Source organism: Nyctereutes procyonoides, unplaced genomic scaffold (genome assembly GCF_905146905.1).
Source record: "Nyctereutes procyonoides isolate TBG_1078 unplaced genomic scaffold, NYPRO_anot_genome, whole genome shotgun sequence".
Taxonomy (NCBI): Eukaryota; Metazoa; Chordata; class Mammalia; order Carnivora; family Canidae; genus Nyctereutes; species Nyctereutes procyonoides.
In genome coordinates this window covers 3,024,295-3,037,523 of record NW_026575155.1, presented here as the reverse complement: position 1 = coordinate 3,037,523, position 13,229 = coordinate 3,024,295, and the positions used below count along the sequence as shown (strand labels likewise).

Below are 13,229 nucleotides of genomic sequence, written 5' to 3'. Positions count from 1 at the left end.
CTCGAAATACTTTATCTGTGTCTTGAGAGTCTTTTGCCTGTAAGAATTCTGGGCTCATAGCTTATCATTTGGTTATTTCTGTAATCGCATACACAGTGTAGTTACATGTCCAAATCAGCCATACTTTAATCATAGATAGAAATTTCCACAGCTTTAAAAATAATCCTGCAGCAAATGTTACCTGGCAGTTCCATTTATTAAGTAGAACCTTACCTATTAAATGGTTGTGTCATGAAGAAAGTACTATATCCTCATATTAGTCCCAGAATAACAGTTCATAGATGTAGACATTTCTACCATTTGAGTGGTTTTAGTACTCTGAGGGATCTGGTGCTCTGTGGTAGTGGAATTATTAGTGGGTAAAGTGACCCATATCTGTATTTTGTTGTCCATCTATATTTGTAAACCTGTCTCCCTAGTTTAGAAGGTAAGGAATTTTTTTAAGTGCTATTGTGTACTGGAGTGGAATTACTAAAGAGACTTTAGATAGTTGCCCGGTTTTTAGCCATTATAGGACATTAATTTTTCCTATGGACCTTTTGCTCTTATTTTTGATACCAGGTGTTTTATCTTGAGGGTCAGAAATTTTTTATTTCTAGCTTTTTGAAATGTTAAGTGATAACTTCTAAATTGGCATTTTTGAGTCCCATTTTCATTAAAAAAAAAAAAAAAAAAAGACAAGCCCATCTGCCATTACAAAATAGTTCTTGAGGGCTTGAGGGTACCCAGAACATTGTTTGAAATTTTTCCTGGGTCAGTTTTCAGAGTCTTCCACTTACCTATCTTATTTGTTTATAATTTTGAGTTTTTGTCCAACCTACTCATGAGAGCAAGACTTCTGGCCTTACATAGTACATTTCCTATTTGCGTCCCCTTGTAGGGTCATACCTTGAAATAGGAAGAACTGGGTTATTTAAACCATCTCCTAGTTTTGGGATCTTTGTTGTTACTGATTTTGCTGTTTTTAACTATTTTGTTCTCATCTGAGGGGCTAACAGTTAAGGGAACTGGTTTGTACAGACTCCAGGACAATAAGTATCTAACAAAATTCTGAATTCTACAGCAAATTTGTCTTCCAAAGGTTAAGAAAATCCTTGATTATAGCTCTCTGCTTGACTCCAGACCAAGTTTCAAATATCAGTTTCTTTATATCTGCATCCTGCCCTAATGGTTTTGAAGGGTTATGATATGATGTAATCATTCTGTCCTAAGAAAAACTTTAAGCAAAAGATCACTTTTTTTGGAAGTAAAAGAAGGTGCAGAAAGATGGAAGGAGTTTGGTAAAGATCGAGCCGCTGGGTAGAGGGAAAGGTGTGAGGAAGTGGATTTTAGAAGATTTGAACGGCAGTGAGTCACTATTTTAGTTTGACGTCTCAGCATACCAATCAAAAATTGACTGTTGAGTACTTCAGACTTTTTTCCCCTGATTTTTCTAGAGCTCCTTTGTATTAATTTTGGCATATCAGAAGTTCCTTATGATGGCTATAAGTAATTCTAAGTCATTCTTTAGCAAAATTTTGCCACTCACCAAGTTAAGCACAAAAGATAGGATTAGAATGAAAACTTCAGGACACCTAGGTGGCTCAGTAGTTGAGTGTCTGCCTTCAGCTCAGGGTGTGATCCCAGGGTCTTGGGATGAGTCCCACATTGGGCTCCCAGCAGGGAGCCTGCTTCTCCCTCTGCCTCTCTGTGTGTGTCTCATGAATAAATAAACTCTTTAAAAAAAAAAAAGAAAGAAAGAAAACTGTCAGGAGAAGGTTGTGCCTTTGAGATAGACAAATCAATGACAAGATAAAGGCACTGTATTTGTTCAAAGTGTGTTCATTTATGGTAGATGAGCATCCCCAGCCAAGCAGAGAAGAGGAAGGAGCTGGTGATCAGTGCCCCCAGTCATTAATGATCCTAAAATAAGGACTAAACAAAGTGAATTTCTTTTACAAATCGCCAAGCCTTGAGGAATACTCATGAAGATTTAATAGAGGACCCAAAGCTAAATTTGACCAATCATTTTAGCAACCAGTTGTCATCAGTCTAATGGGCTATTAGTCTTTAGGGCCAATTTATATTGATTTGGAGGCTTAGCCTGTGCCTTTGTGTGTTCCCTATGAAGCACTTCCTTAGACATTCAGTACGTGCAAGACAATAAGGGACAAAGCAGGAGTATATAAAACAAGATTTGTATAAATAGATGAACAAAAATGTGAAAACCAAGCAGTGGGAAAATAGGATAATGGCAAAAATATTTACCAAATGGTTCCCCTTTAAATCAGAAGGTCTGATTATCATACAGACAAGACAAAGTACAATAAATAACCTTAGATGGAGATCTATTTGTTTAGAAGTCTTAGGTAAAATAAATTCAGCAATAAGAACTCGGTGAAACTGGTCAGAAGTTCAGATTGTTTTTGAGAAACTCACCTGGCAACAGATCTGAGACCTTTGGGAGTGTGGGGCTTGAGAAGCCACTGATCTTTCCTTGTTGGTCCAAGGACCCACTGGAATACTGTCAAGTGAGGTATTATAAATAATCTTGTGAGAATTGTCCAAGGAAGAGATCAAGATTACCACTTGATAACTGAAACAAGAGCTGGGAAAGAGGGAATTATGCTAATGGCCCATCATTTTGAGTAAACCCAACTGCAAATTTTATATAACTTTTTTGGCTCAGGGATTGTTTTGGTGGTGTGTTGGTTGCAGAGGTGAAGTAGATTGATGTCAGCCTTACAAACATGGTTATTCTGGCAAGACGTGTGGCCAGCCTGTTCTCAGCAGACTTACTGATAAGTTTCTTGTTGATTGGTTGACCTTAGAAGTATGAGACTGTCACTGAATGATTGGCTTCAAGAGGCAAGTTGTCATTGGTTAATTAAGATTAAACTGAGGCAAGTTATGATTGATCACATAGTTTTAAAACTGGTTCAGGAATGCCTGGGTAGCTCAGCGGTTGAGCACATGCCTTCGGGCCCAGGGTGTGATCCTGGAGACCTGGGATCAAGTCCCACATCGGGCTCCCTGCATGGAGCCTGCTTCTCCCTCTGCCTGTGTCCCTACCTCTCTCTCTGTGTCTCTCATGAATAAATAAGTAAAATCTTTAAAAAAATAAAAATAAATAAATAAAACTGGTTCAGATTTACTTGTTACTGGCTATAGAACAGTATTTTATTAGGACTTTTACTAGGGTCTTTTATTCAGGTTTTATTATAAAACCTGTTTCTGATAGCTTTCTTGGTGCTGTAATTTTGGGCCAGATTTCCTTTCTAAAAAAATGAAGTGAAATTCACATAACATAATCATTTTTAAATGGACAGCTTAGTGGCATTTAGTACATTTAACAGTTATACCTCCAAATCTCCCACCCTACCCCTGGTAACCACCAATCTCTATGGATTTACCTTATTCCAGATATTTCATATAAATAGAATTATACAACACATGACCTTTTGTGTCTTGGCATTTAAAAAATATATATGTATATTTTTTTATTGAAGTTCGATTTGCCAACACATAGCATAACACCCAGTGCTCATCTTGTCAAGTGCCCTCCTCAGTGCCTGTCACCCATCCCCCCAGCCCGCCTCCCCTTTCATTACCTCTTGTTCGTTTCCCAGAGTTAGAGGTATCTTATGTTTCGTCATCCTCTCTAATTTTTCCCACTCATTTTCTCTCCTTTCCCCTATATCACTTTCACAATTTTTTATATTTCCCCATATGAGTGAAATCATATAAGGATTGTCCTTCTCCAATTGACACTTCACTCAGCAGATGCAATGACTTTCTTCACTCAGTTGAAGCAAATGGTGGGTATTTGGCATTTCTAATGGCTGAGCAATATTCCATTGTATACATAAACCACAGCTTCTTTATCCATTCATCTTTCGATGGACACCAAGACTCCCTCCACAGTTTGGCTATTGTGGACATTGCTGCTATAAACATCGGGGTGCAGGTGTCCTGCCATTTCACTGCATCTGTATCTTTGGGGTAAACACCCAGTAATGCAATTGCTGGGTCGTAGGGCAGGTCTATTTTTAACTCTTTGAGGAATCTCCACACAGTTTTCCCATGTGGCTGCACCAGTTCACATTCCCACCAACAGTGCAAGATGGTTCCCCTTCCTCCACATCCTCTCCAACATTTGTGGTTTCCTGCCTTGTCAATTTTCCCCATTCTCACTGGTGTGAGGTGGGATCTCATTGTGGTTTTGATTTGTATTTCCCTGATGGCCAGTGATGCGGAGCATTTTCTCATGTGCTTGTTGGCCATGTCTGTGTCTTCCTCTGTGAGATTTCTGTTCATGTCTTTTGCTCATTTCATGATTGAATTGTTTCTTTGAGGTTGAGTTTGGTAAGTTCTTTATGGATCTTGGATACTAGCCCTTTATCTGATATGTCATTTGCAAATACCTTCTCCCATTCTGTAGGTTGTCTTTGAGTTTTGTTGACTGTTTCTTTTTTGCTGTGCAGAAGCTTTTTATCTTAAGTCCTAATAATTCATTTTTGCTTTTGTTTCCCTTGCTTTCATAGATGTATCTTGCAAGAAGTTGCTGTGGCCAAGTTCAAAAAGGGTGTTGCCTGTGCTCTCCTCTAGGATTTTGATGGATTCTTGTCTCACATTTAGATCTTTCATCCATTTTGAGTTTATCTTTGTGTATGGTGTAGGAGAATGGTCTAGTTTCATTCTTCTGCACATGGCTGTTGAATTTTCCCAGCACCGTTTATTGAAGGGACTGTCCTTTTTCCAGTGGATGGTCTTTCTTCCTTTGTCGAATATTAGTTGACTATAGAGTTGAGGGTCCACTTCTGGGTTCTCTGTTCTGTTCCATTGATCTATGTGTCTGTTTTTGTGCCAGTACCACACTGTCTTGATGACCACAGCTTTGTAGTACAACCTGAAATCTGGCATTGTGATGCCCCTGGCTTGGTTTTCTTTTTTGGTATTCCCCTGGCTATTTGGGGTACGTGGCATGTTTTAAAGGCTCATCCACATTGTAGCACGTATCAAGTACATCATTCCCTTTTATAGCTGGATAATATTCTATAGCACGTGTATACCACAGTTTGTTTATCCATTCATCCTTTGATGGACATTTGAATTGTTTCTTTTTGCTTCTGTGAATAATGTGTCTGTGAACATTCATGTACAAGTATTTTTATGAGTTCATGTTTTCATTTCTTCAGGGTATAGACATAGGAGCAGAATTGCTGGTAGTTCTTTTTTTAGCTTTTTGAGGAAACACCAAACTGTTCTCCATAGCAGCTGCCACAGTTTATATTCCCAGAGTGTACAGGGGTTCCAAGATCCTCACATCCTCGCCAATGCTTACAATTTTGTTTTCCCCAATTGTACCCATTCCAATGATGTGAAGTGGTATCTCATTCTGATTTTGATTTGAATTTCTAATGACTAAAGATGTTGAGCATCTTTTCATGTGTCCATTGACCATTTGTGTCTTCTTTGGAAAAATAGCTACATAAATTCTTTGTTCGTTTTTAAATTGTTGTTGTTTAGTTGTAAGGCTTAAAAAATATATATATTCTGGATACTAGACCAAGATCTACTTTTTAGAGGGATGTTAATGCTCTTTAATTTAGGAGGCAGTTCTTAAGAATTCAGTATTAATTAGGTTCCTCTAAATAACAAAAAATCCAAAGCAAATGTGGTTTAAACCAGAAATTTCTCTCCTTCGGAAATGAAGTCTAGATGTAAGCACATCAGGTCTGGTATGAAAGCTCCATAATCATAACAGACTGAGGTGTCTTATGTATATACATGGACCTGGGTTTCTTAGTTGTCTCACTATTCTCAGATTGTGATTCCATCCCATGGTCCAAGTTGACAGCTCAAGCTACAGTTATTTTATGCACTTTACAGTCAGCACAAAGGAAAAAAGATGAATTTGCTTGCCTCTATAAGGATACTTTTCACAAATCACACACGACATGCACTTATATCCTCATTTCAATATATTTATTCTCATTTCAATCCTAGCTTCAAGAGAAGAGGAGCTAGAAAATATAGTCTTATTCCTACTAGCTATAAGGCCAGCTAAAAATCAAGAGTTCTATGGCTGAGGAAGGTAAGGAGAACAGATACAGAAGGACAACCAATAGTGTCTCTTAGAACTGTTCTGGTATTTGTGTAAGTGCTGTGGTCCTTCCTAATAGTAGTCATTATTTGCAAACGTGAATGACCATTATTCTCTAGAGTTGCATATGCCTTTAAAATGTCAATTGTTTTCTATTCAGTCTAACAATCTTTGTTTTTTAAGGGTAATATTAAGTTCATTTATGTAATAATAGGTAAGTGTTATAGCTTTCTAACTGTCTCATTGCTTTTGTGTTCTTTTTTGTCTTCTTTTAGACTTGGGAGGCGCCCATAGTTTGTTTTCCAGGCACCCATAGTCTTCATGAGTATTTTTATTCTCATACTTTTCTATTATCTTTACATCATAAAAATATGTATGGTTTATTATTCAAGGTTATCCTAGAGTTTATAACAATTTGTACTTAATGCCTTGTGTAAATTAAAACTTTAACCGCTTCCTGGAGGACAATTCAAGGACCTTAGAATAACTTCAATACTATTTTTTTTTGTACTGTTGCTTTCAAGTGTTTCTTTATATTTTAAACCCACAAGACATTATTGCTTTATTAGTCTGTATATTAGTTTGTATTTGTCATATGTACTCTCTATTGTGTATTGATCTTCACTCTTCCCTGTGTCTTTGGCAGTTCTGGTCATTAGTCACCTGGGCAGTGTCATGTGTCTTTTGGAATTCCACTGTTCCTGTTGGAAAGAATTAGAGTTTTATTATTCCTTGTAAGAAATGTATTCCTCACCCAACCCTCCCCCAGCTGTTTTGATTTTCTCTTTGTTTTTGGTTTTAAACAGTTTTACTGTGGTATCTCCAGGTGTGGATTTTGTTTGTTTGGGATTGTAAAATTACTTGAATCTGTGATTTGCTGTCCTTAGTCATTTTTGGAAAATTCTGAGGCATGAATTCTTCAAATAGCACTTTTGCTTCATTCTTTCTCTCCTGTTCTATTCATTTTTCACTATAAACTATGTGTCTTAGGTTCTTTTCCGTGTTGCTATTATATTTTTTCTCCTCATGTTTTTATCATTTGTGTTCTAGTAGTTATTTAATAATTTAGAAAATGTATTTTTAATACCTATAGTCTCGTCACAGGAATTTTTTTTTTAAATTTCAACTTATATTCATATTTCGTTACCGAACAGTATTATGGGGGCAAATAAAAATAATTTAAGCACTAAAATATGCTATAATCTGTGACGAAAGTGGAATAAAAGTATTGACCCAGTGGATGATGTTAAATGTCTGACGAAGAGTTTGTTCTTGTATTATTATATTGGTGATGGTGGGAATCAGATGAGATGGTGCACGTTGAAGATGGTATGACCACAGACAATACAATGATGGTGGGAATCAAATTGCTATTGTATTTAGATTCTATTAGATACATTTAAAAGAATGATACAACAGTTCTTAAAAATGTAAGTATGTTATGCCACTGGAAATTATCTTATTTAAACTTATTTAAATTCATGGTGGTAAATGTCAGTTATCAATTTAAAAATAATGTGAAGTGGTATATGTTTTCCCAAAATGTGTTCAGAGGTATGCAAGCAATAAAGTTTGAAGATACTTCCCTGGCAGATGGAAGTGGAAGGTGGGCTGTCAGGTTCCGATACCAGACCCACACAGAGAGATCTTTATTGATAGTTTTATAGAGATTTTTAAAAATATTTATTTATTTATTCATGAGAGACTGAGGCAGAGACATAGGCAGAGGGAGAAGCAGGCTCCCTGCAGGGAGCCCGATCCAGGACTCGATCCCAGGACCCCGGGATCACACCCTGAACCCGAAGGCAGATGCTTAACCACTGAGCCACCCATAGTTTTATAGTTTTAAAAATATTTCTTAACTTGAGTTTTAAAAATATTTCTTAACTTGAAATTTGGTGCTAGAGAATCTGACATGAATAGCATGTCACACTGTCTCTTCTCGGTGAGCCAGTCAAATTATGGTGCTAGAAATGTTGAAGAAACTGCTTTACTACTTGGGTCAGATCTTCTGAAAGCTCTGTTGCTGGGATTCTGGCCATTGCTGGAAAAGAGAGAGAAATCAAACAGAACTCTACGTTGTCAGAGTTTAATTCTTACCTAATAACAAAAACTGACAGCCTTTAGAAAGTGAAAAGGTCATATTTTCTATCAACAAAAAGCATACATTTTGACATGTCTTACTAGAAATGGTTTTATAGTTAATTTTCACAAGATTAAAATTAATTATATTTTTGGGAAAGCACTTTCCTTAATTTAAGACCTCTTCAATCCTCTATATAACTTGGAGCTTTGTCGTCAACTTGCCAGTAGTTCTGAGGACTGTGCGTATAGAATGTCACATCTTTTTTTCTCATCTTACTGTGCTGTACCTCTTAGTAAACAGTCTTCCTTGTTTCTTGGTCAACTTTAAGGTGGAATATTTTAAGTACTAACTGTGATACACATACCGGTTTGGGGCACATATTCTGTATTAGGAAGTTTCTTTCTGTTCTTTCCTTATATTTTAAAGTCCTGAATGGCTGATGAGTTCTATCAAATGCTTTTTCCACATCTATTTAAATGACAAGTTTTTTTTTTTCCTTCCTCTATCCTTGAGGTGGATTACATAAATAGATTTTCTAATGTTGAACCATTCTTACACTCTTGGGATAAACCCTACTTGGTCATGATCAATGCTATTATTACCAGTAATATATTTGTGAGTTTAAAAAATAGTTTTTTCAAATTTTGCATCTTTGTTCACAAATAAAATCAAGCTATGATCTTTCTTGTACTGTATATTTATAAGTGAGATTAACCTATGGTTTTTTGTGTTGTTTCCATTTGGTTTTGCTATCAATGATATACTAGTATCATAAAATGAGTTCGGGTTCTTGAGTGTTTGGTAAAACTCACCTAAAAATCACCTGGTGCTTTTATTTTATGGGGTGAGGGTGGAATGGGCAGATACTGAACTAATTCAGGGGCTTTAAATGTCAGAGACTTTAAAGTGTTCTGTTTCTCACAAGTTAGTAAGTTTTATTTTTTATGGAAATTATCCATTTCATCTGTTTTCAAATCTATTGCTGTAAAGTTATTCATGGTATTTTCTTATAATTTTTAACACTTATACTCTATTTGTAAATATGATATTTTCATCCCTAATATTTATTTGTACCTCACTTCTCTTTTTCTTGGTCTACTTTATTAGATACATTTATCTAGTTAATCTTTCCAGAGAAACATGTTGGTTTTTTTAAAACACCCCCCCCTCCAGATTTTCTTATGTTTTATTAACTTCTTTTTTTTTTTTCTTTTCCTGTCTTTTGGGATAAATTCCTCTCTCTTGGCTTATTCTAATATTTCTTTATACTTTCTGATAGTTTATTCTTAGCATTTTTGTAATTTGTTGAGTTGAATGTTTACTTATTTTGTCTATTTTTTGTTTTCTGATAGGTGCATTTGAGGGGTGTATTTCTCTATACTTCTTGAACTCTGTTTCGCAAAAGTTGGCATGTGCTTTTTCATCTCATAATTTTCAATATGATTGTTAATTTGACCCAGTTATCTAAAAGTGAGCGTTTTTAAATTGTTTGTTAATACAGGAATCATATTGGATATCCCTTTTACTTTCACATTTTGAAATAAATTTCTACATGTACTTCATTGTGGCTATTACTGATTTCCCTCTGGCATGCATGTGGTCATCTCTGATGGGAATCACTAAGCACAGCTCACACTCGTGGCTACAGAAGTAGGCTCCACCTTTTGAAGGGACAAGTGTCAAAGAATTTGGGGACATAACTTTAAAATCCCCATGATTGGGGCAGCCCAGGTGGCTCAGGGGTTTAGCGCCGCCTTCGACCCAGGGCCTGATCCTGGAGACCTGGGATTGAGTCCCACGTTGGGCTCCCTGCATGGAGCCTGCTTCTCCCACTGCCTGTGTTTCTGCCTCTCTCTCTCTCTCTCTCTCTGTGTGTGTGCTTCTCATGAATAATTAAATAAATTATTTTTAAAAATAAAATCCCCATGATGGAGATAATGCACATTCAGATTTCAATGGAGCACTATTACAGCAAAAACAATGTTCTTTTTAATTTAAGAAAGCTATGAAGGAGAAATAAATTTCAAATTGGTTGAGGTAACTATATAATTTAGGATTACATCCAAACTGTGATACACTATCAAATACCCTGTGGTTAATTTGGACACACGCACTCTTTTTACTAACTGAACACTATAAATAAACATGTAAGCTAATATTAATATATTTCAGCAGAGCAATGCATTACTTTTCTCTTTGCTGCCTATTGTAAATTGGGTTTTAGATACATTGGAGATTCGAGCCCATGTTATAAATTCATATAAGTGTGCTACAACGGCATCAAGGCTATTCTAACAAGCCCTCTAAATTTTGATTACATTTGCGTAAACTCAGAAAACTAATGAAGGAAAATGACATTTAATATATACCATAGGAGCCAGGGAGACACCGGCACCTACCAAATCCACTAAATAAGCAGCCGCATCTACTTCAAGAATTCCTCACTATTTTAAGATGACTATGTTAAGACGAAGTTTTAGCACATGCTACTGCGGAAAGCACATTGAAGCATGACTTCATTTAAGTAATTCAAGGGATTATTCTAAAATAATTTCATTTTCTGTTCTAGTTTTTCTTATTTCACATATGAAAAGCAAGGCTATAATTATTGATGTGTTTCATTAGCAGAACTTAGATGCCAGTTTTATACTAATGTCATGGGATAGATACATCAAAAGAAATCAGTGTAAGTCCGTGCCAAAGTTGGTTCAAAATTTTAAGAATTCAGTTAAGGAACTGAATGAACTTTTTGGAAATTCATTCTGTTGAAGATTCAACATCATGTACATTTGTTCATGTTGCAAATTAAGTTGAAAAACCTCAACACTGAATAAAAACCTGTTTATTTTGATGGTTTTATTAGTTCTCAATTGGCATGGAACAAATCACCCCTAACCTAGCAGTTTAAAACAGCAAACATGTATTGCCTAACATGGTTTCTGTAGGTCAAGAGTTTAAGGATGGCTTATCTGGGTGGTTCTGTCATGAGATTGAGGGCAGGATGTTGGCTGTATCTGCAGTCATGAGAAGGCTTGGTTGGGGTTCCCAATGATTCACTCACATGACTGTGACAGGAGACTCCTCCCTCACCACCTGGATGTCTCCATGGGGCCACTTACTTGAGTGTCCTCACAAACATGGTGTCCGATTCCTCCAGAGTGAGTGATCCAAGATGGAAGCTGTAATGCTTTTTATGACCAACTCTCAAAGTCTACATCATCACTTTTGAGTTATTAACAGCACTTGTCTCTGTGGCATGCTTCATTAATGATTACTTGCACCTGAAATCGAAGAGAATTTCTCATAGGTCTCTTGTGTTTCTTCATGTCTTGCAAGCAAGGCACAAACTGCCCTTTGCTCTTGGTTATATTTTCAAGAATATGTGTCTAGTGAACATCCTTGGGAAACAGGGAGAGTATTTCCAAAGCAAAGAGAAGACACTTCTGAAGCAAAGAGCAGGCACCCTTACTTCTCAGTCTCACAAACGTAGTGTCTCTCCACAGCAAAGGGAAGGCAAGCTTAATGCCCATAGTAAAAAATTACAGTTCCCGGGATCCCTGGGTGGTGCAGTGGTTTGGCGCCTGCCTTTGGCCCAGGGCGCGATCCTGGAGACCCGGGATCGAATCCCACATCGGGCTTCCGATGCATGGAGCCTGCTTCTCCCTCTGCCTGTGTCTCTGCCTCTCTCTCTCTCTGTGACTATCATAAATAAATAAAAATTTAAAAAAAAAATTTAAAAAAAAATTACAGTTCCCTAAATTCAGGGTTTCTCTCCTCTAAGGCAACCCACTGTGTGTGCAGGTTTTTGCTGGGGCCCATCCAGGTTGATGTCCTGGGGACTCAGGGGCCAGGAGAAATGGATGAACATATGCTGATGCTCATAGGAATTGCTATGCTGAGTAGCCAAGTTCTTTGTCCCTGACCCAGAATCTTTCTTCTGCCACCAGTGAAACTGTCAGACTAACCGGTTAGCTTCAGTTGGGTAAAAGCTGAGATCCTTTACAGTTCCCAACAGTGCAGTGTCCTACAGTTTTCCCTCCTTAGTGCTGGAGCCAGTGGGCCTTCATGTGAAAGCCCACTCCCAGAAGGTTGGTCTGGCACATTTGCACAACCCCCCCCCCCCATCCCCACCATAGCTCCCACAGCAGCCCAGTGCTATGGGTTAGAATCCAGCAAGCCTGCCTGGTGACCACAGAGGGCTCTCACCTGTATCTCACTCCTTCTCCATTCTTCAGACATGAGGTTTTCTTGCCAATTCCACTGCCTCTCCCAGTGAACTAGCCAATGTGCTTGGAGTTTAAAGATTTCTGAGGATGATGGTGAAGCTCATCCTAAGTCGTTTTCACTGTTGCCATCTCAAAGAAAAATCAAATTCAGGGCATGCTCAGGAAACCATGGCCTAAAGATGAAGCTAAAGGTATGGCTATGAAATCCTTTCCCATGACCTCAGAAGCCAAGGTGATATCTCAGAGCACATTAAGTCAGAATAAAGGCTCTTTAAAGAGTTTGTGGATGCACCTCACAGCCTCAAAAATTGGGCCTCCAGGAAGCTTAAGGGCATTACCCTGAGACGCCTCAGCACCAGCCAAGGTAATGAAGTGATCTGAAGAGATTTATGTGTATGTCATATACTAATGGAGTTAACCCCATGGATGGTCAAGAGACCCTAACATTTTAAAGAGGCCTATATCAGTGTTAATAGTTTGGACTGAAACGTACAGAACATATAAAATGAGAGATTTTGGACCTCTGGACATCTAGAAAGCAGGACCCAGCCTGAGAAAACCACTCAGAGGCAATCACATGCTACTTTAATGATGAGAGAAATTAGAGGACAAGCCAAGAGCTTAGATGAGACCAAGAGCCATGGTGAGTCAGTTCTGGGCTGCAGGAGGACCGAATCCAACATTTGCCTGGCTGAATTTCAGAATTGCTATGGACCAGTGACCCCCTTGCATCTCCCATTTTCTCTCCTTTTGGAGCAGTAATACCCACAGCATTTATTGTATGCTTGGTCCCACATTGTACACTGGGTGTGGGGGAGGCGGACAATATATC

The 13,229-nt window shown here is 37.8% G+C and overlaps 1 protein-coding gene across 3 annotated transcripts in view; it reads right to left on the bottom strand.

Moving 5' to 3' along the window:
- Positions 1 to 1,556: 1,556 nt before the first annotated feature.
- The window catches only part of N6AMT1 (N-6 adenine-specific DNA methyltransferase 1), a 41,833-nt gene continuing 30,160 nt past the window's right edge, over positions 1,557 to 13,229 (bottom strand). The window contains exons 6-7 of one of the 3 annotated variants that reach the window (XR_008662876.1): positions 11,291 to 11,452; positions 1,557 to 8,129 (exon numbers count right to left, since the gene is read on the bottom strand). Coding sequence is in view for 1 of the 3 variants with exons in the window: in XM_055313433.1 (XP_055169408.1) it covers positions 8,053 to 8,129 (77 nt within the window). In the remaining 2 variants the exon portion in view is untranslated. The remainder of the gene's footprint in view (positions 8,130 to 11,290; positions 11,453 to 13,229) is intronic. The other 2 variants (XR_008662877.1, XM_055313433.1) reach the window with 2 other exon arrangements.